Genomic DNA, 26,667 nt, shown 5'->3' with positions numbered 1-26,667 from the left:
ATAATGGTAGGCATTATGTTGGATGTTGAAGATAAAGACATAGATATGGTTCTTGCTTTCATGAAGCTTCTATTCTACTGGGAGAAACAGGAAAAAAATCCCGCCATGTCAGTAAATTTATAAATCTTTTTTTTTTTTAAAGATTTTGTTTATTCATTCATGAAAGAAAGAGAGAGAGATAGAGAAAGGGAGACAGAGAGAGAGAGGCAGAGACACAGGCAGAGGGAGAAGCAGGCTCCATGCAGGGAGCCCAATGTGTGACTCGATCCCAGGACTCCAGGATCACACCCTGGGCCAAAGGCAGGCACTAAACCACTGAGCCACCCAGGGACCCCTAAATTTATAACTTTAAATGTGATAAGTGCTATAAAGGTGAAGTGTAGTGTTGAAGATATAATGAAAAGTTATAACAAAAGGAAGAGATTTTGATTGGAGTATCAAGGAAGCCTCCTTTGAGAAAATGACTTGCAAGATGTAATAAATAGAGGTTAGCTCAGTGAAGGGAAAAGCAGTCCCAGCAGTGAACACACCAGTGAAGAGTTCTGAGGCAGAGAAGAGCTTAGGAATTCAAGGAACTGAAGGAAGGCTGCCATGGCTGGAGCAGGAGAATGAGGAGGGTGTGGGGAGAGATGAGTTCTAAGAGGCAAATAGAGGACACAATGCAGGACTTTGTAGGAATATTAGGGATTTTGGATTTTAACTTAATGAAAAACAACTAAATGTTTTAAACACAAGACTCACATGATTCATTTTGTGAAGCCCCACCTCTGTAACTTAGAGAATGGGTAAGAGTAAGGGTGAAGATGGAGATTAGTCAACAGGTGACTCATAAATGACTAAGGCTTGGTAGTATTGGGGGATATGGAGGGAAATGAATGGATCTAAACTATAATTTGGAAGTAAAATTGGCATTGGCCAGAAATTTCAGAATGTTCTTAAACAGTAATGGTGGTACCTTTGTCTTATTCTTAATTTTGATGAGATTTCCTTAAATATTATATCATTAATGGCATACGTTTAATATTCCTTAGGAAGCATAAGACATTTGCAGCCCTATGTGTAAGCAAGCTGGATCTGTACTTTTCTTTCAGATCTTCCCTTGATCAATGATATCTTTCTATCAAGGACACATGCTTGGGGCCCCTGGATGGCTTGGCTGGTTAAGCGGCCAACTCTTGGTGTCCACTTAGGTCATGATCTCAGGGTCCTGGGATCAAATCCTGTGTCTGGCTCCATGCTCAGCAGGGAGTCTGCTTCTCCCTCTCTCTCTCTCCCCCTCTTCCCTCCATTTGTGATTTCTCTCCCCCTCTCTCTCTCTCAAATAAATGAATAAAATCTTTAAAAGAAACAGAACTCATGCTTGCTTTGGATATCGGTGCATTAAGGTTTCATCTTCAATAATCCACATCCCCTCCCTTGCTATTTTTTCCTTCTTAGCCAGGTCATGAGAGGGTTTTCTGCATGCTCTTTACTCTGTCACTTGTAATTTGCTCTTCAAAAAACTCTAACATGGTGTCTCCCTTTATTATTCCACCAAAACTACTTTTGTCAAGGTCACCAATAACCTATGGGAAAAATTTTACATGCTCATCTAGGGAGGCAATGAGTTAGAGCTCTGGTATTTCTTTTTAAATTTTCACCTTCTATGTCTGTTTTTTCAGCTATATAATGGGGATAATAATAGCAGAGGGTTGTTGGGAGAATTAAGTGATATAATTCATATGAGCTCACAGAATAAAAATGCCTGAATAAAGCAAATGTTCAGTAAACATTAACTGCTGATATACCTTATTTGACTTATAAACAGCATTTTGAAGATTCAAATACCCACTTTCTTAAACACTTTCCTCTACTTGGCAACACAATCTACTGATTTTCCTTACTTCTCCAGATGCATCCTTTCCATATTCTTCTTCCTCTACTTAACTTCTTAGTGTTTATGTTTCTCAGCTTATAGTCACCTTCTTCTACTACTGACCTCTGTCCTATGCAATTTTACCCACTTCCATTGTTGTCTGCTGACTGCCCCTTCCCCCTATCTGTCATGTAATACAGACTTTTTTCTGAATTCCAGGCTTAGATCTAATTAATGCTATATAGGAATCTCAAACTTGTGGTATAAACCACTATCCAAATGTGTTCCTCTTATTATCATAATGTCCAGAAATGTAACAATAATCTATATCAGCACCTTCTCATAAATTGATGTTACCCCCAAGTTATGTTTCAGATCTATCTACCCTTCTCTGTCTCCACCAAAATAGCAAACTACTATCATCTCTTGCTTGCCTACTGCAGAGGTCTCTTAAGTAGCCACCCTACATTTACTCTTTCCATCCTGTATCTCTCACCCATGTGAAACAAACAGTAAGATGTGAAACATGAAGAGAATTAAAGCAGTTAGAATGAAGAAACAAAATCACTATGTGTACTTTCTAGGACACTATCATATATATCCATTGCTTTCAAGGAAAAACTAATAAAATTAATGAAATTAGCAATTAGAATCAATAAGAGAATTGGGTAAAGTGACCAGAAACTAAATAAAAATATAAAAATCAAGAGCTTTCCCATATACCAACAATACTCACAGTATTATTATTTTCTTTTTACCCCTGCCTCTCCTTAAAAATTTCATACCCTCAGGACACATGGGTGGCTCAGTCTGTTAAGCATCTGACTCTTGGTTTCAGCTCAGGTCTTGATCTCAGGGTCGTGAGATTGAGCTTCACATCGGGCTCTGTGCTCAGTGTGAAGTCTGTTTCAGATTTTCTTTCTCTCTCCATCCTTCTCTTTCCCCATGCCCTGCTTGAGCACGCACATTCTCCCTCTCAAATAAATGAATAAAATTGTTAAAAATCTTTACAATAAACCTCTCATACACTCTCTGTAAGTCATTTGAATTGACTGTAGGGCTTTCTAGACACAGGTGATCAGACTAGAGGTGAATCAACTAAATTCTCTATACTCGAAGTGTGGGTATGAGATCCAGTGATTGGAGTCTGTTATTAGCACTAGGCTTATGAAGATATGCAAACCAAGAAACAAGGCTCCCATTTTTGCCATTTAATACTAAGTTTACCAATGAGCAAGAAGAGCCAGGCTATAAGATAAGCAGTAGAACAGAGCAGTTTCACAGAAAAGAGACATTATATAGCCAGAGAAGAAACCAGAATACAAAAGTATCTTGGTTCTTTTTTTTTAAAATTGTATTTATTTATTCATGAGAGACACACAGAGAGAGGCAGAGACATAGGCAGAGGGAGAAGCCGGCTCCTTGCGGGGAGCCCGATACTGGACTCGATCCTAGGATCCCAGGATCACAATCTGAGCCAAAGGCAGATGCTCAACCAGTGAGCCACCCAGGTGCCCTATTTCTTGGTTCTTGATGGCTTTTTAGTTCATGATTTTAAATGCCTCTGCTATATCCCAAATCAGCGTGTATATTTAACATAAAACCAATCAAAATATCAAAGATGTTATATTGTGGAACTAGCAGAACTGATACTAAATTCATAAGGAAGATAAAAATAAAAGCAAACATTCTATCAACATCCTATCAGGTACCAGGCACTAATTAGGATCCTTTGCATTTAAGTATCAAATACAATAAGATAGGAATCCTTATTATTCCCAGCTCAAGGATGAGGAAATCGAAGTTAGAGTAGATTACTATCTGAATTTAAATATCTAGTAAGTAGCAACATAGATGGATAAGGTATACAGGAAAATATTAAAAAAGAAGAGTAATGAAACTGTATTTCCAGTGCTAGATGCTAAAGTATATTCTATAACTAAAATAATTAAAATAATGTAGCAATATTATTACAATAGAAGCCTATTAATTGTATTAATACAATTAACAGAATGCATATCCCTAAAATAATCTTAGTTTATACAAGTTAGTACATGATAAAGAAGCATTATGAACAAATGTGTAAGAAAATTATTATCAGACATGGTATTGGGGGAAAAGTCCAGTTTCATCTTCATCACAATAGTCGCCAATATAAATTTTAGGTAAAAGAAAGGGTTACAATGTGAAAAGGCAAAACTAGAAAAGTATATGAGTGTATATTTAATGGATTTCTTGAAAGTATAGGATTTCAAAACACAGAAGTAATTAAGGAAATTGGGAAATAAAGACCAACTGTCAAACAAGAAATTTACAATTTCTGTATCTCAATGTACAATAAATATTAAAGGCAAACCTTAAAATGAGAATATTTATAACACATATGACATAGGATTGTTATCTTGTGTGTGTGTGAATGTTTAATGTGATATAGTTAAACACAAGAAATAAAGAAATAGAAAGTTAAAGTGAAATATTATTTGATAAATATTTTTGACATTTAAAAAATGTAATACTTAAAGCTAGTGAGATAGAACGAGGATGCAACCACTATTTGTAAATGTGTAAGCTGATTTAAAAAAACATACTTTCAGGGACATCTCCATGGCTCAGTTAAGAACCTGACTGGTGATTTTGTCTCAGGTCATGATCTCAGGGTCCTGGGATTGAGCCCTGTGTTTGGCTCCTCATCCAGCTTGAGATTCTCTTTCTCCCTGTCCCATTCCCTCTGCCCCTCTGTCCCCCTACACACCTGCTCTCTCTCTCTCTCTTTCAATAAATCAGTCAATCAATCAATCAATCAATCTTAAAAAAAAACTCTCCGGAAAGTAATTTGAGTATATGTATCAAGAATCTTAGGGGCATCTGGGTGGTTCAGTGGGTTAAGCATCTGCCTCCGGCTCAGGTCATGATCCCAGTATCCTGGAATGGCGTCCAACGTTGGACTCCTTGCTCATGGGGGGGGGGGGGGCTTCTTCTCCTTCTGCCTCTAACCTCCTCCCCTCCTCTCCACCATCCCCACCCCCACTCATGCTTCTCTTGTGTGTGCAATCTCTCTGTCTCAAATGAATAAAATCTTTAAAAAAAGAATCTTAAAAATTCCTATGCTCATCAACCCAATAATTCTAACTCCAGAAATCTAGTAAAGAAAGAACAAGAGATATGTTTAAAGATGCTTGCCAAATTATGCTAATTCTGCATTATATGTACTAGCTAAAACATATTTTTAAAAAATGAAACAAAAATCAATTAAAAAGGCTCAAATTTCCAACAAGAAGGTTGTGAAATAAAATATTATATCTCCATATAGTGAAATGTTATACAGTCATTAAGAATAATACTTTAAAAGACTAATACTCATGAAATACTGTAGCCTTTGATGGTTATTCTCCTTTTTTTCATGTCCCTCTCTTTTTGGCATTTCAGTTTCGCTATAACCACTATTAAAAGATGCAGCAACAGAGGGAAGAGTTATTCACCAGCACTGTGAAGAACAAGAAAATGACACACAATCACCAATGACTAACGTTAAGCCTCTAGCTTGGCTGTGGGATTACCATTACACTTCCCAATTGCCTGCTACCACGGCTAATTGTAAGTTGGCATGGTTACTCCCATACCAATTGGCATTGGCCACAGATAAATTGCTGTGATTTTTTAAATTACAGTTATTATTCTACTCCATCTGTTCTGTTCATTTTCTGAGTCAGCTGTCAAATCAAACACATAAGTCCTTCCTAAAAGTTGTAGAAGTTTTACATGTTACCAGAGTAAATGGAGTAATTGCATCACACAGTGATGTTCAGTAGGATTCTACAAGGTAAACCAAGAATTAACAGGAAGTAAGGTGACATGTCAACAGTTGTTTTAGTGATGATGGCAAAGTGCTATATTTATGATAACAGTATTTTAATATTCTTGCATTAGTTTTAAATAGTAGGCATAATTGCCAAGAAGGCATTGTGAAATCCTAAAAATACATTTCAACTCTGACCTGCTTTTTCCAGTTGTTCTGGTCTCAATTTTATTTTAGCTAAAATTAATAAACATTTGAGACTGTGTAAAAGTACAATGTAATGTCTTGGTTTAATAATTTAACATATTGTATTTCTCTCTTCCCATTCCAATTAAGGGTTTTATTTTTCTATAATATTTTCCTATTATGCATAAAGCATCCCTGCTATTTCAAATATGAGAATATCTTTTGACACAGTCTCCAACACCCACTGTGTAAAGATAACTTTAAGAATTATACTGCAGGTCATGGGAGAAGAATGAAGTAAACTTGCTAAATCTATCCAACCTTTTTACTCTGAAGTACTGTTTAATTGTTATATTAAAATAAGAAAATTTTATCCCATTTGTGTCCAATTTGTTACAGAAATGGTCCCATTTTTCCCCGCCATGTATCCATATCCCTTGCAATATGTCTCTGCAGTTTATGTAATCAAGAAGTGGCATCTATTTCCCCAGCCCTTCAAGCTGGACTGGGTTTGGTAATTGCTTTGGCCAGTGGTGCAATATGGCAGAGGTGATGGCCTGCTAATTATGATCTGGGGGCTTTAAGAGGCTTTATATGCTTCTGCTCGCTCTCTTTGGACCCCTGCTTTACCTTGAAAACAAGAGCGGGATTATTGTTGAAGGATGAGAGACTATTTGGAGTAGACATGTGGTCTATTAAAGCCCAACCCAGACAGGCCATTCTCAGCCAACCTACCAGCTGAAAAGACATATACAAGCAAACCTAGACAAGATCAGCTGACACCAAATAACTGAGCTAAGTCCAGTCTAAACTGCTAAACCACAGAGTAATGAACTAAATAAATGAATGATGTTTTAGCTCACTAGGTTTTGGGGTTGTTACCAGTAGCTAACTAATATATCCTCTTGTCTTTGTTTAATTATTTAGAAGGAAAATTAGGAAGTAGTATTAGGCAAATAAAAAGCAGATATAATAATTATATCAAATCTACTTTTCTTAAAATATCAATATTTTAATATTTTGGCTGTTGAGTATATTAACTTTTATTGAGCACCTTTTATTTACTAATTACTCATTTCACTCCTACAACAATCTCATGAAGCAGAAATTACCTTTATTTTATAGAAAAGGAGACCACTATAAAGAAAGCAAAGGACATGTCCAGATTCGCAGAGCTGGACTGAAGCATGGAACACAAAAAATGTGAATTCATTTTATTCTATGATGGGGTTACTATCAGTTCCACAATGAAATGTCAAGTCTAAGCTCTCTTTGGAGTGGTACTCCAGAAACTAGGAATGTGTGTTTTCTGTTGAAAGACCTAGATGGTGCTCCCTGAATGTTCTGAAATATAGGTTATGCATATAACATAGACTTACCCACTTGGGCTTTTTCTCATTCTCCAATAAATTTTAAATGGCTAAAATATCCCAGCTGCCTTTTTGAATTCTCAATTCAAGTTCAATGTGCAATTACCATAACAACTGAATAAAAAATCAACTAATGTAAAGTGAAAATATCTTCCAGTATAAAAGTCTTGGTTTATTTGCAGCCATAATTGTTGTTTATAGTACCAAATGATTACTATTGCTTGCCTGATTGACTATAGTTTCATGATATTTTATGCCAGAAGTCAATATTTTAGTTATTTAGTGGTAGGCAAAATAATTTACTTGTGGGACTAATAAAAAAATAGTTAGCTTCTAACCTTGTTTGTTATGAATTAAGAATGATGTTTAAATCAATCCATAGAAATAAATCAACAAAGTGCTACTGAATTAATTATCCATCATTATCATTAGCCTAGCATTTACATGTCAGGCCTATATATTATGCATCACAGGTGCTAATACATTTTTTAATACTGAAAACAAACATCATAGAATACTAGGAAATGAATTCAGTGCATCTGCTCTTTAATACTCACTTGACTAGAAACCAAAACGAATAGATTAAGCTACGAAACAGGTAAGGACATATAAGCATTTTCCATTTTTCCTATCACATCTTCAAAAGCATCCACCAAAGGCAAAAGGCTGTACATCATATATAAAATCAATTCTAAGTCTCAATATATGTTTTATTTTAGGGGCACCTGGGTAACTCAGTGGGTTATGTGGTTGACTCTTGATTTCCACTCAGGTCATGATCTCAGGTTGTGAGATCAAGCCCTACCTTGGGCTCTGCCCTGGGCATGACTTGCTTAAGATTCTCTCTCCCTCTCCTTCTGCCTCTGCCTGCATTATAAATAAATAAATAAATAAATAAATAAATAAATAAATAAATAAATTTATTTTTATTTTAGGCTGGCCTATGAAAATTTGAGTTATGTCATTGGAAATTCCCTGGTGTGTTAGCTGCTGATAGAAGAAATGCAAATGATTGGATGCATGGTTTAATTATAAATAACCCCAGCAGTTTTGGAGTAGTAGAGTATACTTGGACTCTACCCTACACTATAGTAGACATTTTAATAGTTTTATTCACTTGAATATCACATTTTGTACAGAATTCTACAATGATACATTATTAAATAAACCAACTCAGAATAGGGATCAGTCGGATGTTTTTCCAGTGCATTCTGTCAGGTAAAAACATTTGCAACACTATGGAACCAGAGGAATAAATATTTAAACAATATTTTCCAATTTAAATAATTACTTTAGTCATATGGCATTTCTGGACTGAGATAACATTCTGGTAACAACAAGACAATAAAGAATCACAAGTCACTGAAATTTTACAGCAACCAGTTTCCTAAAGTTTTAAGAGATGAATTAAAACAGGAACCATATGCATTTGTTAGTTTTGCAGGTACATTTAGTATTATGGGTTTAACTCAGAATGGAAGAAAAGATCAGTAATCAAGATGATCAAAGTAGGTAATGGCCATACATTTAAATAAGAGTAAGTCAGAACCTGCTTAACCATGAATACTCTTGGCTACAGAATGTCAAATGTTGGATACTGTCCACATATCCCTGAGCCAGATGGTTCATGAAGCAAAGAGCATTTGATTGTCCTTTTTTCTTTTCACTGAACTTAAGAAATCCTCAAGGAGAAGATCGTTTTAATTCATCAAATGGAAAAGTTCCACACTAGCTAAAACATCTTAGTCTTTGTAAAGATTTGCTACATCTGTACCCATGTTAACTTAAATGTCACTCTTGAATGAACAAAATCAACTACGTTTTAGCTAGGAAATGTAGAGAAAATGTCAGAAAAAGTGTGCCACGAACAGCAGTTGCCACTGGATGTTTCTCTCTCACAATCAAATGGTATTTAACAATAAAGTTGGGTAGAATCAAATTTAACACCTATGGAATCTGTTTTTAAACTAAGTTATTCGAGGATTGAATGACAACATAAGAGAATCGGGTTAGAAGCAAATCCAATCACATGATTTGAAGCAATTACTTAAAGATATTGAACGCTATAATGAAGCAGACATTCACATTTGCTTTTCTATTTGCTTCTTCTTTTCATAATGTAATCAAGAAATATTCCTCTTATTTTGACAAAGACCTAAAGTAATCACCAGGGGGTCATGGTGAAGATCATGGAGGAATGAAGATCACTTTAACGAACTCCTGCTAAATCTCCTTTTCCTAATGTGATGGTCAGAGCTTAGTTCATGCATTTACATTTGGTCACATAATAAAAGTTTGCCTTTATCATTGCTGGGACGCTGACAGTATAGGGATAACTGTTACCTCAAGAGCGGAATCTCCATTTTGTTCACTAGTAGTAGCCCACACAACACCTCCAAGTATAGTGAAAGAACCTAAGGAAAATCTCCAAAAGAAGGGATGTTTAGGATCACTCCCATAGAAATAGAGAAGCCAGAACACAGACCCCAGCTGTGGGTCTATTCCTCAGACAGAATACAGACCTCCTCCCTCCTGCTTCATGACGTATGGCATTGGAGTTAAAAGATCCTTGAACGATGCTCATCTGACTTTGGCAGCAAGCAATGGGACAATGGGATGGGGTCACTCCTATCCATCTAAATGATAAACCAGAAAAATACTAAGCCTGAAAATAGTTCTCCTCAGGGAGAGTCCTGCCAGCAAAAGTAATTTGAGAAAGAACCAGTCTTTTAAATAATTTTCACTTCAGGACTGATTTAGCTGAATTGTGCTTGTGCAGGTAATGCATGAGTTTCTTCCCTGTCATTAATTGCTATAAACTCAGGAATATACTTTAAAATGAGGTCCTCTATACTTGCCCAAGTTTCATGAGTCCTTCTCTGGACTAAGGATACCACGTTAGACATGTTAAAGAACCACTTGGTCAGTCTGGCTTAAGAATTCAACTGGCCTGCAGGATACTTTTCTGGCCATCAAGAAAAACAGCGGATTTCTTTACTTGGTTTATACTGGATTATAGAAATACCACATAGTGGTATCATCACTATGAAGCTATCTGAAGATCATCACATAGTGTTTCTTCTGACAATTGATAGGTGTTTTCTTGTTCAACTAGTAGCCATGTGCCTTTGGTAAGTATGACATCTCTGAACAATAACAACTTCCTGAATTCTTTCGTTTTGCAACTAGTGAATTGTATCATTCAAAACAGCCGAATTTTAAACACAGTAAAGGCCATGGTAAGGTAATTAAAGAGGAAAGGTGGGTCTTATTGTAATTATATACTCAGTTCCACAAAGAATTGAAATTCAAATTAAATTATCTTTTAGGGGGTGGGGGAATGGGGATAATGGGTGAAGGGGAGTGGGATGTGCAGGCTTCCAGTTACAGAATGAATAAATCATGGGAATGAAAGGTACAGTATAGGGAATATTGTAATAATGCTGTATGGTGACAGATGGCAGGTACACTTGTGGTGAGTATAGCATAATGTATAGGGTTGTTGAATCACTATGCTGTACACCTGAAACCAATGCAACATTGTGTGTCAACTATACTGGAGAAGCTGTTTTTAGACAACAGCCTTGAGTAATGGAGACAGGAGCAAGGCAAAAGGGCCCATAGTGACTACCGAGCTGAAGGCGAAATAGGCTCATTGAACCATAGGCCCTAACTGACTAATGGAGTACCTACAACCAGGCACAGTTCCTAAGATTACCAAAAAAGGGGAAATTTCATATATTCCCATATTCTCTTATTCTGCCCTATAACTATAGCCCCTCACTACTGCCCCGTGGCAGATAGTCTCTCCTTTACTGTTCTGCCCACTGCTCCCTTGCAGTGTATTTAATAAACTTTTATCTCTTTTGTTCTATCTTAGATGAATTCTTTCACTGCTTGCACTGCCTTCCCCCATCCAACTGAGATGCCCCAAATATACTTTAACAAAAGAATTAAAAATAGATAAATAGTCTTTGTTCAGAAAACAAATTATACCATAAGCAGTGCAAAAATCTCATGTTTGTGTCACACAAATAAGTGCTTCACATACATTTCTCATTTAGTTAATCTAGAAACACAGTTTCTAATCTAGAAACAAAAAGATGACATTAATTATTTATCTTTGGGAATATGTCGTATATTAGAATACGCAGCATGAAACACCGAAAAAAACTCAAACATTTGCTACTTGGTAAATAATAATCAAAGCAGAATATATTTTTATTATAAGGATTACAATATGAATTTTACATTTGACTATAATTTGAATTATAACTCTTATTCAAGTATTCTTTTCTATTTGATGCTTTATTTCTTCCTGTTATCTCCCTCATTCTCCATAAATATGTTCACGTCATGGTGAAATTGACTATTTGAAGGCAATTGTTAATAAGTATGAGGAATTAGAAGAGAAGCCAAATATATTAAATGTTTTTTGATACTTCATAGGCTGGGAGAATCTATTTATTGCTGAGCAATACCAACTACGTACATAAAATATCAAAACAACCACTAAGATTTTAGTAAGATGGTGGCTTTAAATCACAGAGAATTTATCTGTTTCCTTGCTTAGTCTCACTTATTCCTACAGGAAAAGCCCCATTAATAAAACAGGAACATGTATAAAAAAGGCATTTATTTAAAGGCAATGACTGTCACTCTAAAGCAAAAATATTCAAAAGATCCCTAAAAAGAGAGATCTACTTTCAAAATATAGTCATCGTTTAATGGAATTCTCTTCAATTATATGATTACTATATGACTATCTTCTTTTCTTCCTCACAGTTCTGTGAGGAAAAGTAATTAGCAAGTAGCTTACAACATGTATAATTTGTCATAATTATTATAGATGCTCATTCTGTCTAAAATACTTATTGAAGAAGCAAATGACTGATCATGTCCCAGAAAACTAAATACAGGCAACACTGTCTAATTTGAGATTATCTCTCCCCCTTCCCTTCTTATGGCTGTCCAATTACATGACATTTTATGAAACAAAAGAATGGTGCTGGTTTTGTTCTATTTAAAAATAAAACTAGATTTATGAAATGCAGAAGAACTCACATGATTGTCTGAATGGAAATTTTGGATGACTAAGGCACTTCTATTCTCTGTAGTTTCAGTAGAAGGCTATAAATTTGTAAAACAAAGATGGCTTGAATTTTGGGTTCACTGCATCCCTCAGCACCAATCTGAATCCCTATCCACAGTTTTCTTTGCCTCTGAGTCTAGTAACCTTGTGGAGTTTAAGGAGTTCGTCATAACTCAATCTGGGATATTGCACAATCCTTGAGGTTTTTCTACATCAGCCCTCCCTATTAAGCCATCTCTTTATTTTAACTGTTTCAAACTATTCTATTTTCACGTCTCTTTTCTATTTGACCCTGGCTATTACAGTTCTTATTTATTTCCTCAGGAAAAATTCTACTGATAAACCAGGTGTACATGTAAACAAAACATTTTTTTAAAGACTTGGACACTTGGTGCACCAATGATATCATAGCACACGAATATATTGCTTAGTAAATGTTTGAATCATTTGTATAGCAATGGAATGCATTTAGTTAGAAATATTTAGATATAACTACCAACCAAACAAGTTTAGAAAGATTTCTATCATCAATATATTAAGTCTAACTTAAGTGAAGTAAATATTTTAATTATTGAATTGTTTCTATGGAATGCACAAGGCAAGTTAGATATTCTACTTCAACATATTTTCATGAACACAATATATTGTTACAGATGCATGCATAAAGAGAGATATTTACCTTTTCACCAATTTCTCCTTTGCTGCCTTCAAAACCTTGCTCTCCCTGTAGAAGAGGAATATGATGTATATAATAATAGGAACTGTACTTTTACCACAATTATTACAATAATAATGACGTTTCCAATAGCAGAAAATCAATAATTATAAATAAAAAACATTTCTCATATGTAAACTTTAAGCCAATATTAACTTAGATGAAACTTAAATATTTCTAAAGAGTCCAACTACAGCTTTACTACAGTAGTCAATGCAATGTAATCTCCATAAACCTGAATTTCTCCATATATTGAACCTTTCTCATAACTGTTTTGAGAATTGAACACATCAACACAGTGCCTGGCACTAAGTTACCATTATCATTATTATTATTATTATTATTACTATTACTATATATTTCAGTAGATCCAACAGTAACAGTTTTCTCAAGGTGACATCTAGGGAATGCTGTTCCAGTGAGAACTGTGTGATGAACGAGTTCACGTTTGAACACCTAAGACTGGGTCCAGCTCTGACACCAGAGCCACGCATGCTCTTTACCACACAGATCTCCTGCTTCGCAGTCACAGAAAGGGGATTGCTGGATATAGCACTGCTGGCTTTCAATCACCATAATTACCCCAAAAGGTATAAGTCCCCTGTTCTTCAACTAAAAACCTTCTCTGATCTGGCAAGCTTATTTTCCCACTTAATTCTGCACAGATATTCATAATACTGATGTTTGAGTCATACTTTCAAACAAATATTTATTGACTGTCAGATATATGTCAGGCACTTAAGACAACATAACCAGCAAATGAGTGCTAGAGATGAGTCATCCTCACCCCTCCACCCACAAGATGCACTCAACAAACAACTGAGGGCACAGGGATGAAGAATTTCTTATCTCCAGTTTTTTCTGTAATACTACAAAAAGTTGACACTTGATACAATTAAAATCCATGTGTTAGAAAAGGAATGCCAGCTTTCTTTTTTTTTTTACTATAAGTATAGTCTCTGTTTATGTGTTATGAATAATATATCATTATATTATATATATCATATATGTATATGTGCATATGTATACACACATACACACAATTAAATTTTTGTTTCTGCTTCATCTGCCCTTAAAAAAGTTAAGACAATAGGTAAGTATTTGGGTATATTTGCCACCGAATGCATGGTCTGTCTTTATTCTAGCATTTTTCCTAAAATATGGACTTTAGCTTGATCTGTTAATTCAAGCTGACATCGAAGCTGCTAAACACCCCCAGTACATCAGCCACAATGTCAGCATGATGCAGCCACCACAAACAGCTGCTGGAAAGTCCAAAACTATTTCCCAGCAGATAAATCTGCACATCCCTTGGCTTGCAACTCAACTCACAGATGCAGCACATGCTGTATCAATGGGTTTTGTCTAGAGCTGCTGTGAAGAAATTCAGAAGCTTGCCATTTCACCACTGCCAGTTTCAGTCTTATTTTCTTTATAAAGCCAAATCAGGGAAGATTTTTCAAAAGCTGTAACTATAAATAAATGCGTATCTTCTTTTAATGGTAATTTTAGCTACAGAGAAAAATCTAGATGTAATAGTAACTTCTGACGTCTTATCGCTAAGACCTGTAAAACTTCCAGAGCATAGAAATGATATGGTTGGCCTGGGTGGGCATCTAAAATTGCATCAATAATGCTCTTCCCTGTGGTGGGATTATCTGGGTGGTGTTATGACAGCTGGCCCCACCTGAAACAGCTCCCCATCCCTCCAGGAAACTGGAATAGACCAGACTCTGTGCTTCCAGCAATGCTGATCATATTTCTTGCCAGAAGAAGAAAGCAGCCTTGGGACAATACAAGGGTACAAATGAAGTTCACCTTGGTAAAGAGAAAGACACTCGGCACAGAAGAAGTAGCATAGTTGATGCAAAAATTTTTAGTTATTATGAAGCTGTTCTGAGAGATTTTTTGAAGATATTAGTTATAGCATCTTTGTAATATTTGATATTTTATGTCATTGTAACTATTATGTTTAGTCAATCTGGGGTATACAAATAGGAAGGTAAATAAAATAGAACCAAATATAGTCAAAGACCGTAAAAATTGTTTCACTCTTCATTTTATTTTATTATTTATTTATTTATTTATTTTTTCTTTAGGTCAAAATTTAAACATTTCTTTTTTTTAATTTATTTTTTATTGGTGTTCAATTTACTAACATACAGAATAACCCCCAGTGCCCGTCACCCATTCACTCCCACCCCCCGCCCTCCTCCCCTTCTACCACCCCTAGTTCGTTTCCCAGAGTTAGCAGTCTTTACGTTCTGTCTCCCTTTCTGATATTTCCCACACATTTCTTCTCCCTTCCCTTATATTCCCTTTCTCTATTATTTATATTCCCCAAATGAATGAGAGCACTCTTCATTTTAGATTCTAATAAGTGAAACATGTCCAGAGCAGCTCTGTATACTCCCATGGCCCCCAGAAAACACCATCATCGACTTCTCTGGAGAAGCATGTTGCTAAAGCTCTCTGATAAAGCTCTCCTATAGTGATTTCTTTGAGAAGGGATTATTTCCACAGATTCTCTTTGAAAAGACCATTAATTGGCTTTCTAAGAGCTTTCCAGGGATTTCAGTTTCATCAAACAAGTTTTCTGAATCTCTACTATATTATGGAAAATTCAGTTTTTTAAGATGTTAAATTCTTAACTTGTAAAGGACATTTAAAAACTCTTTACCTTTTGACCAGGTAAGCCTGGAGCTCCATGTAAACCATTTTCACCCTAAGAGAAGTACAGAGAATAAATTTTATTAGCCATAAAAAACAAATGAATAAAGAAATTTTTGCAGTTCTAGTGTTGTGGGGAAAGGTAGCCAACACTGAACATCTATCACATTTAGGGGCTTTCTGTCTATCCTTCCTTATCTTACAACTGTAGAATTGGTACTTGAATTTTACAAGATAAGATAACAGTCTATTGGGTGCCAGGTAGTTCAGTGAGTTAAGTGCCTGACTCTTGGTTTCATATCAGGTTGTGATCTCATAGGTCATGATATTGAGCCTACATCAGGCTCTTCAGGGAGTCTACTTGAAGATTCTCCCCTTCTGCCCCCACAACTCATGTGTGTGTTCTCTGTCTCTCTTTTAAATAAATATATCTTTGGAAGGAAGGAAGGAAGGAAGGAAGGAAGGAAGGAAGGAAGGAAGGAAGGAAGGAAGGAAGGAAGGAAGGAAGGAAGGAAGGAAGTCTCTGAGTCATGTTCAGGATCATCCAACTTGTGGCATGACCTAAGATTTGAATTGAGTTCTAACTCCACAGCCCGTGTTTTCCCAGCTATTTAGTATCCTTTTTTTCATTTTGTCTTTCAAGCCTCCGGACATAATATTTAAGTCTGCATAGGTTTTCCATGGGCCAGGCACTGTTCTCACAATAAATCTATTGGGTAGATACTATTATGATCTTCTTACAAGAGATGATTACACAGCCAGTAGCAGTTAGAAATGTGATTCAAAGACATATACTTCAGCTCTGTGCACACAACCACTCCCACTGTCTCATGGAGAAAATTCATTTCTGGCTTGTAAGGGACCTCATCTAACAACTGAATGTATCTATATATCTATTATAGATATATATCATATCTATCATAGTCATAGATATACAGATATGTAGTAAGCATATATATATATCTGCTCAAATCTGTTGATTGTCTTTAATCGAAGACATACTCAATGCCATTTTACTTGAAACAATTGCTTATAAGAATTTTTAGTTCTTTCCATTCATCTGGTTCTGGTCTTGGGTAAAAAGGTTTTTAGCAGATATTTATCAGTTTCCATTACTGGAGTTGATGGAACATTTTTTTGACAAACCTGCCTTGTAAACAGCACACCAGCTAAAATGAGATACTCCTGAGAGGATGTGCATATTCTCAGCGGAGCCTTAGGAATTTTGCTGCTTACAGGAGCTGACTTTGACTCTTGAGTTTCCGGGCTTACACAGTTCAAAATAAATTGACAATTCTATTTATCTGCTTTATTTCTAGAAAATCTTTTTTTTTTTAAAGATTTTATTTATTTATTCATAGAGACACAGAGAGAGAGAGGCAGAGACACAGGCAGAGGGAGAAGCAGGCTCCATGCAGAGAGCCTGATGTGGGACTCGATCCCCGGTCTCCAGGATCAAGCCCTGGGCTGCAGGCAGCGCTAAACCGCTGCGCCACCAGGGCTGCCCTATTTCTAGAAAATCTAAGTAATTTATAAGACAACAATTCTTAAGCACTACCTAGAATGAAGTCAGATACCGTTCTTAGAATTTTTAAATAAAATTCAAATATATGAAGAAAAAAATCACATTTTCAAACTTTAAAATAGCAATAATATATTCTGTCTAAATCTAAAGAGATCTTTATCATTTCATTAATTAATACATTTTGAAAAGGCTTATATAAAAGTCATTTATACCATTCTATATAGACACACATATTATTTTAAAGACTAAGGCTGTTCTTAGATTAAATCATCTAAGTTTTTCCATGTTATAACTGCTAACATCATAGAATATAATAAACACTAAAGGCAAAATTTTGTTGCTAAGTGAAATTAAGCATTGAAGCATCAGTAAAATACAATGTACTTAATCATGTAATAAATATATTTTTTATTATTTAAAGTAATAAATATATTTTTATTTAAAAACTATTATAGTTCTAGATTTCAGGCATTATATAAACTTCCCATTTCATTTGATAAAGTGGTAGTAAAAGCACATTATGTATTTAATGCCAGGGAACATTCTGTGGAAACTGAGCTTCTGTTACTCATCATAGAAGTATGTCCACTTGTCTATAAGGAGTAGAATTATTTTCATCGGTTGGTCTAATATAATGTTTTATATCATATTACAAGTTACACATGATAATAAGATGTGGCATGTAATCCAGTAAAGTACACTGATACAGTATTCACTGCCAAAAATACTTTTTGGGGGAAAAAAATAGGGATAGTATCTCTTTCTCATTTTCTTTGCCGACAGCCCACTCCTATGCACTCTGTGGCTAAGGTTCTGGCACCTCAAATCCTACTTCTGGCATTGTCAGGTTAGGGTTACACCCAGAAACACCCCTAATTTGGTACCAGAAATCTCTAAAGCTGTGATATTAAGACTCTTTAGTGGACACAGATTTTATGATTATTGCAATTAAAATGTTACATTTTCCTGTGGCCAGTGTTCACTGGTCCCCATTCTTTCCTGACTAGGAATTTGTTTTGTAAACACAATCCTAAACTCCCAGATAACCCAATGGACACCACTGATTACTCTCAGGGGAAAAAGCCAGTTTCACAGACCATGAGGGGGAAGATTTTGAGATTCTGAGTGGACACCATTGAAGTCTAAAGTTTGCAATACTGGTATTCAGAAACCTTTTTATTTTTTCCTCACTGATTTTCTTGAAGTTATCAGAGATGGCCTACTTAGAAACTTTTAATAATTTTAAACTACTTGTCATTTTTCTAGTTCCCAAGGGATAAATTAGCATTTTTGTTTTTGTCCCTATCTCAAAAAAAAAAGAGAGATTTGTTAAAGTAGCACAAAAACGAAAGAAGAAAATAGCCTTAAAGAGCAAACTTTTGTTTAAAAGATTCATGGATAAATGACGATTCCATCAGGATTTTTATCCAAAACCTAATACAGCTTGAAGTCAAATGGAATTCTAACTAGGAAATAAATGATTATCTAAAACTACTGGATTGACAGACATTAGCTGCTTTTTCTGAACTCTTGCAGTTCCTCCTTCCAGTCCTAGAACAAAAAAGAAATAAGAAGGTTCTCTTTTGACTTTTGATCAATATTTTAACTTATTATTGAGGGAATATTACAATCAATGTTTCCCACAGCTACCATAATATTCCAAACTTGCTTCTGAGGAATATACTTTCTATTATAGGTTTTTCCATCAAAGGACCTATGTCCTTTTCCTGTTACAAATTCAAGCTACACAGAAGGACAAGTGAATGAATATGTGTAATATCAAGTGGAGCCAAATCTAATGTTGCTGCTGATAGCACTGTTGCCATGTTATTACTGTAATGCATAGCTCATCTCTGACTTCACAAAGTGATCTAAGAACCCTTTCCAGAATTCAAAGTAGCCTCTTTGAGAAGCTTTTGGAAAAAAACTAAGGTGTGACTTAGGGCCAGCTGATGGCTTTCTGAAAAACTGATCAAAGGATTTCATTTTTACCTCCTTTTTATCACTGCACATTTCCCTGAAGTAAGCACAGCTAGGCATAAAAGATAAATTATTAGTTTTCCTGATTCCTTTGACATTAGAGTCTGTCTTTTCTTATTATGCAGGAAATACACATTGTCTGAAGGACATTTGGTAAGAAATCACATTCCCCAAGGCTATCGTTTCCAAACCTAGTCCCAATGAGACCAAGTAAAGAAAGGAAGATTAAACAGGTAAATGCAAATTTGCTAATAACTACACCTAAGCCTAGAAAATAGAAAGTCATACACTAAGTTGCAGTGATTTTTTTTTTTTGGTTTAAAAAATTAGGCATTCACTCTCTGATTAAAAAGTCTGACATCCTATTATATAACACTGCTTCCATACTTTAAAATGAAATGATAGGCCAAATTAAATTTTTAAGCATGTTTTCCAGAACTTAATCTCTTGTATGAATATATGATACACTTGGAAATACATTGATATTTTCCCACTAACTCATATTTATTAAGAGAAGATATACTTAAATTGAATGTTGAGTGAAATAGCTAGAAAAATATCTGAAATGGAATGCCAGAATTCTTGCATGAAAACTAACAAAAGAGGTAGCTAAAAATAAATGTGATTTTGCTTTTGTGTAACGCTAACTTGACCTTTACATTTCTGACTACAGGTCAACTTTACTCAGGACATAATCTTCAGAAATTGAATTTTTATGGTTCTTAAATTGTTGCCACTCTACTAAAATTTCAGGAAATAAAATAGATACCTCCTACTTTTTTTCAGACATTTCATCCAGTCTAAGTTTTTTTATTTCACAGAGGAGTATTTTTCCCTTCTATTTTGTTGGACTTTATTCCAAGACATAAATTGTCAAGTTAAAAAGTATATACTGCATAGAGTTTAAAACTTCAAACTTTCTGAATTCTTTGTATTTGCTGGATCCTTAATGCAGCAAATCCATTGGGATACATTATCATATTAATGTTCAAGATAAGGCAAATTTATATGCTTAACCATAAGGTGAACGAGCTTGTTACTTATTATTACTTAGTCTTACGGGTCATTTCAAAGGGAAAACCAGCTCACCAAAGGTAAAATATAGTCGATACATGTCTTAATCATAGTAACATAAATATAGGGAGTTAGTAGAAGCTGAATCTAACACCTACTATCTCAAAAACTACCAACCTGAGTGTATGTGTTTGTGTGGGCACACAAGTTTATGCAAGTGCACATACCAAGGAAACAAGCAGGATGGATAGTCTTAAAAATAGGGGCAAGAATAAATTTGTATATTTATACCCACTACCTCCATTAAAGAATTTGTTGAGGTACTGACTCTACTGAAGCTTCTTTATTAAAGTCAGGCACTTTTGCTGTTTAATTTGTGTTTAATTTTGGAGAGCAGAACAAAGCAATGTGGATAGTGCAACAATGCTTTCTGAACTCAACCTTCCCCCAGATTTCTGCACATTAGTCTCATTTCACAAAGGAAAAAAAAACTTATGGATCTTATATGTGACATACCTTTATGTCAATATCAAGGCTACTCAGTAAATCAATAAATTTTCAGTGATAGTTTGGAGTCCCTTAATGAATTCATCATCGTTTTCTGGGCACACACTGGTTACACAATATATCTTTTAAAATGTGGAACTCAGGGAACACCTGGGTGGCTCAGTGGTTGAGCTTCTCCCTTCGGCTCAGGGCATGATCCTGGAGTACCGGAATCAAGTCTCGCATCAGACTCTCTGCATGGAGCCTGCTTCTCTCTCTCTCTCTGCCTGTATCTCTGCCTCTCTCTGTGTGTCTCTCATGAATAAATAAATAAAATCTTTTTTTAAAAATGTGGAACTCCGAACTCAGCACATCACTCCAGAAATGGTCTCACCACACAGAATAGAAAACAAAAGTGTCATTATATACCACACACACACACCCCTTGTTCTAGATACTATATAGTACTCCTATTTATACAATTTGCTTTTTTAAAGCTAAATTACTTATGTATACATTGAGCTTAGAGTCAACTCTAACCATTACGTTTTCCTTTCAAGGGACTATATCTTACAATCCTTCAACAAATCAATTGAATGAAAATTGTACTGAGTTATTAAAATTTAAAAAACAAGAAAATACATAATTTTGAAATTATTTGGACAGGTAAATAATTCTTTCCATATATAACAAAGTTAAAGAACTGAGACTTGGCCAATGTAGAGCCCATTAGAAACCGGGGCTCTTACATATTTGTGATTTTTTTAAAGCAGAGAACAAGTGTTTTGGCTTTTCACTATATTGTGAGACTAGCTGTAAGGCAGTCTTTAAGTAAACTCGAAGCTTCATAAAAGCACTAAGGAAATAAAAGACATTTAATGTGAATCATCTCCTAAAGTGACATCTGAATCAAGTATTCTGACAAGTGAAAGATGATTTAAGATATAAAGAGGACAGTGTCATCAGTAAGCTCCTAATTGAGGACAGTGAGATACCAGTAAGCACAAACTATTTCCTGTCCAAAGTATTCCTCGTGATGAGTAATTTATAGTTCTGCTCCATATCAATTACTTCTAGTAGAGCTTAAATGCACTCGAGTCATTTGTTATTTATCTTTAGCCCTGAGGTAAATGATTGTGAAGATATAGAGAAAGAACATGCCTTAGCAATCTTGTAAGAAAGGCAGGAGATTTTTTTTCAAACCTCATTTGGAAAAAAAAAGAGAACATGGTAACCTGAAATTTATGCTTTCAAGAGAATAAAGAGCATAGTTTCTCCAAGAGAAAATGGGAAGCAAATTCTGGAGCTGCACACACTTCTCTCTATTTGATTTCACTCTAGGAAGCAGCATCTATAAGCTTTGCTAGGTGGACAAGAGATTCTCCTGATCTCCTATTTCAATGAAGCATGTTTTTGCAGAAAGTACAGAAGACTTGCACTGAAGATCCACTGTCTTTTCCAATTCCCCATCAGTATGGTTCTAATAATCATCTTCAATTTCTTTTTTCTACTGCCCTGGGGATAAGTCCACTTGAGTTCTGAATAACTCAACAAACACTTATCTAGAATCAATCAGGTGCCAAATGCTGGGTCAGGTGCTGGGGGTTAGAGGAACAAGATCCTTGTTCTCCTGGAGCTCACAGTGGAGACAAAGACACATACTATGTTGATAATGTAAATAAAGTACTATGTTGGCAGAGAGAAGAGGCTATTAATTTGTCTAGTGTCAAGGAAACTTTACAAAAAATACCTAATTTTTCTTGAGCTTTGAATTTAGTAATCTGTGAAAAATGCAGTGATGGTAAGAGGGAAGAAGGGCACCATTTGTGTATGATCATGTTCTTGAATTTTCTACTCAGTACCTAACAGGTTCATTTAGTACCCTACACTGGCTATGTCTGACTCTCACTTGGATAGCTAAAAATCTCCTTTGGGCGGAGCCACTTTTAGAAAATTCTAGTATCTGAAATTGTAGATGTCCTTATCAAATACCAATTACATCTTTATATTTATTGTTGAGTATCTCAGCAATCTTCCCCAAGGATAAAATAATTAGTCACTAAACTATGCAGAGAAACAGAGAATGTGTGATCTTTTTTATGGCAATATTTTAATATTTATGTACTAGATTCTCATAGTGCATTAAACCAAATAGGAACATTAGCAGAATAAGTTCTTGAAATATGGCTGTTTAGCAAATAAAAGTCAAGTGCCTGGGTGCCAGATCCACTGCATGTGTTGAGCCTGTCATCCATCTGTTGTGTTCTCTGCCAACTGCTCTACTTGGGGTGTGAGTGGAAGGCATTAGAAGGGAATAAGAAACCATTAAGAAATAAATTCAACTGCAGAGTGAGCAAGTTTTTCTTTTTTTCTGTCCTTCTGTTACCTCTATTCCTCTTATGTTTCTGCTTATTTTACTGCTGTATTGCATCAAAATAATGCCTACAAATGAGACAATTAAATGAGACTTACTCCATGTAATGGCATTAATTTTTCACTGATAATTCAAGTATCATTCTTGGAACTTCAGTAAGTGAAGCCAACAGTAGGTTGACAAAACTGCTTTCTTAAAAAAAAAGTTCAATTCTATGTCCAGATTTGCCTCTTTTTTCAATGCAGAATTTTCTGAAATATAGTAGTATACAGATGATTCTCTGTTTAAGAAGTATCTTCTTAAATATAAAGCTCATCCTTGTTTTGTAAACCTTGACAAGTTCATAGAAAAGATAGAGTCCATTGTTAGAATAAAGGAGCTGCCCTTGCTTTTATTCTTCTCAGTTAGTGTTTCGATTCCTACAATAAATTGTTGCATTCGAATAGGTATTTTAAATTTTTAAAAATTTGGGCAGACCTCTGCAATTAATACTAATTCTGAATTTCAGTGGAAAATGAGGTGAAACTTGATAATATAGATGGAAAGCCAAATGACTTAAAAATTCTCTAGTTTTTTCAATAAACGCCTATAAGTTTCTTAGTCTCGAAGGTATTACTGCTACATCTGGATCAGGGCTGTCTCTGAGTTCATTTTAATTCACAACAGCCACCGGCCTTGTCTGCACTTTCAGAAACTCTAACAGCATCTGCCTTTATTTCCTGAAGCTGCAGTCGTCTCGTAAAACATCTTTTTAAGGGGAAAATCGAGATTCAGAGATCACCGTCATTTCATTTTCCTTTTTTTTTTTTTTTTTATTTCGTCATTTCATTTTCCAACTGAAAAAAAAAATACAAAGGCGGACAGGGAACAATGGATATGCCCAGTTGAGTCTTACCCTGCTGCAGAGATTGGGGGCTTCAGAGCATATGGTGAAAAGGCTGTCACACAAAGCGCCTCGGCATGAGGATAGATAGCCTGGCTGGTTTTAAGTCCGGCAACTTGGCAACTCTCTCATCATGTTATCAGATATACTTCTCAGTGCTTTAATGCATGTGGCTTTTTGCCTCTAGAAGTTCAATATTTTTTTTTAAATAAACTCATGGTATTAAGTTAAGCACTTTTGTTTTTGACCAAATATACAATAAATGTGTATGTGTGTAGTATATATATATATATATATATATATATATACACGTTTGACCAAAAGAATATACTTTATATATATACTTATAATAGATATATAAGTATACTTACATTAGTTATACATATAATTATATATCAAAAGCATATTGCATAGAGAACATAAAGAGAACTTTTCTAGGTTAGATGCTGAGGTAAGGTAACCTGGAGAGTGTGGACATGATTGGTCTGCCAGGAGGTGGGTGTGCAGAGCAGATAAGGACCTCCAGATAGACCAGGTATGAGAATTTTGAAAGTTGATTTCAAACATACTTTTGAATTTGGAAATCAAACAAAATCATGTTGCTTTCATAATATTTTGAAAGATAAAGTGAAACAAAATACTTTCATTCAGTGAAAAACTCATATGATGAAGATTTTTAATTGGTAGACACAATTTTATGAGGGTAGGAGAGTCAGAATCTCTACGGTTGGGTAGATTTTAAAGAGGGTCGGAGGGCGGGGCATGGATTTAATGACAAGGAACACAGTTCCTCCTGCAGCAGAATTGAGAAAAACCTCTGTATAGTTCCTTCTCTAGGTAGTAGGCAAATTTAAGATATAATTCAGAACTGTTTGTGCAAAAGAAATCTGGATACTTGAGGAGCTACATCCAGATGAAGTAATAAGGTAAATGTGCAAAAGCTATGAACTCATATATGTAAGATTCAAGTTCTGGCCCCACCATCTGTTAGCTATGAAACACTGGGGAAGTTTTTATTCTATCTTAGTTTCTTAGTCTGTGAAACACCAATGATAATAAATCTTATATCAGAGATACTGTGAGAAATAAATAATATAAAGAAGTCTCTTGACAGTGTTGAACACATAATAATAATTGAGTAAATGGCTGCTATTATTAATATTGTAAGAATTTATGCTCATACATATTTCAGCTAAATAGAAAATTAGTTGTTTTGTTAATATGCAAACATTAATTTGTTTTTAGAGGTCAAAATTATCTAAGATATGTGTGACTTTTAACATTTTCCACTAAATATATTTTGAATAAATAATATAAATTCCTTCAAATAAGTTCTAATTTAGTTCCATAGCAAGCCTAAATTTAGAATAATATAATCATAAAACTGTTTTCTCTTAAAATTATATCTATTTACCAAATACAATCGTCCCACCCTTATCTGCAGGCTTTATTTTTCAAGACCTAAAACCACAGATATTACTAAACCCTATATATATATTGTGTTTTTTCCTATACATATATATCTATGATAAAGTTTAATTTATGAATTAGGCTCATCAAGACATTAACTATATTGTTAATATGGCTATTAACAATATATATTAACAATATAGTTAATATAATTGTTATAACAATTATAACAATAGACTTAATAAAAGTTATGTGAATATAGTTTCTCTTTCTCTCAAAATATCTTACAGTACTATATTCACACTTCTTGTGATGGATGATGTGAGATGATAAAATGCCTACATAATGAGATGAAGTGAGTTGAATGACGTAGGTATTGTGACATAGCGTTAGGATACTCCTGACCTTCTGACCATATGTCAGATGGAGGACCATCTGCTTCCAGATTGCAGTTGGCTGCTGATAAGCAGATACTACTGTATTTATAGATCAGGCACGAAGCTATCATTTTTTATGAATAATCTCATTTAATCCTTAAAACTACAAGTAGATACAATATAATGCCCATTTTAAAAATGAGACAACTTAGGAAAAAACCCAAGAGACATGCCTTGAAATTACAGATTGATGATTTGAGTTGAGTTTCAAACACAGGCAATCAAACACTGTAGTTAATATCTGATTGTTACAAGAGTGATGTCTATCTTTTACTACATACTTACTCTGTGAGAAAATTATTTTCGTGGAAGTTTTCTTAGTAAAATAAACATTTTAGGGACAAACTGTAGGTAATTAAGCAGACAGAAAATTGGTTGTAGCAATTAGGCTCCATATTTATTGAACTTTTATTATCACATTTTTAGGATTAATATGACTAGAAAATAATTATTCCTGTTTTTTAAAAATATCCTCACTTCTCAAAAAAAATCTGGTATATGACATACATAAATGAAATAGGGAATGAGGTAATTTTTTGTTTGAAATATTCAAGTAATGAATACAAGCATGCTTTGAGTTTTATGTTTGGAGGTAACGTGGTGGGCAGGATTTGTCCAAATCCTCACCTCCTTTTCCCTCACATACTATGAGGATGTTGTGAAGCACATGGGTGCATATGTGTATGTGCATGCATGTATGTATGTGTGCATGTACATGTGTGATCTTACACATTAAGTGATTTACTTCTCATGGAAATTAGACTATCCAGCTTACTCATCTTGGCTGACAGTGGTTTCTGTCCAATCAAGCTTATCAGAAGTCACCAGTGACTAATAACTAATAACAATTGCTACACTTGCTATATAAGATAGA

At 34.9% G+C, this 26,667-nt stretch overlaps 1 protein-coding gene across 2 annotated transcripts in view; it reads right to left on the bottom strand.

Annotated features, from left to right (window-relative positions):
• COL19A1 (collagen type XIX alpha 1 chain) overlaps positions 1-26,667 on the bottom strand; it is a 310,139-nt gene that overhangs the window by 213,133 nt on the left and 70,339 nt on the right. For both annotated transcript variants that reach the window (XM_038554446.1, XM_038554445.1), the window contains exons 11-12: positions 15,695-15,739; positions 12,979-13,023 (exon numbers count right to left, since the gene is read on the bottom strand). In XM_038554446.1, the coding sequence (XP_038410374.1) occupies positions 12,979-13,023; positions 15,695-15,739 (90 nt within the window). The remainder of the gene's footprint in view (positions 1-12,978; positions 13,024-15,694; positions 15,740-26,667) is intronic.

The sequence above is a fragment of the Canis lupus genome, chromosome 12 (genome assembly GCF_011100685.1).
Source record: "Canis lupus familiaris isolate Mischka breed German Shepherd chromosome 12, alternate assembly UU_Cfam_GSD_1.0, whole genome shotgun sequence".
NCBI lineage: Eukaryota > Metazoa > Chordata > Mammalia > Carnivora > Canidae > Canis > Canis lupus.
This window is presented reverse-complemented; position numbering and strand designations above follow the sequence as displayed.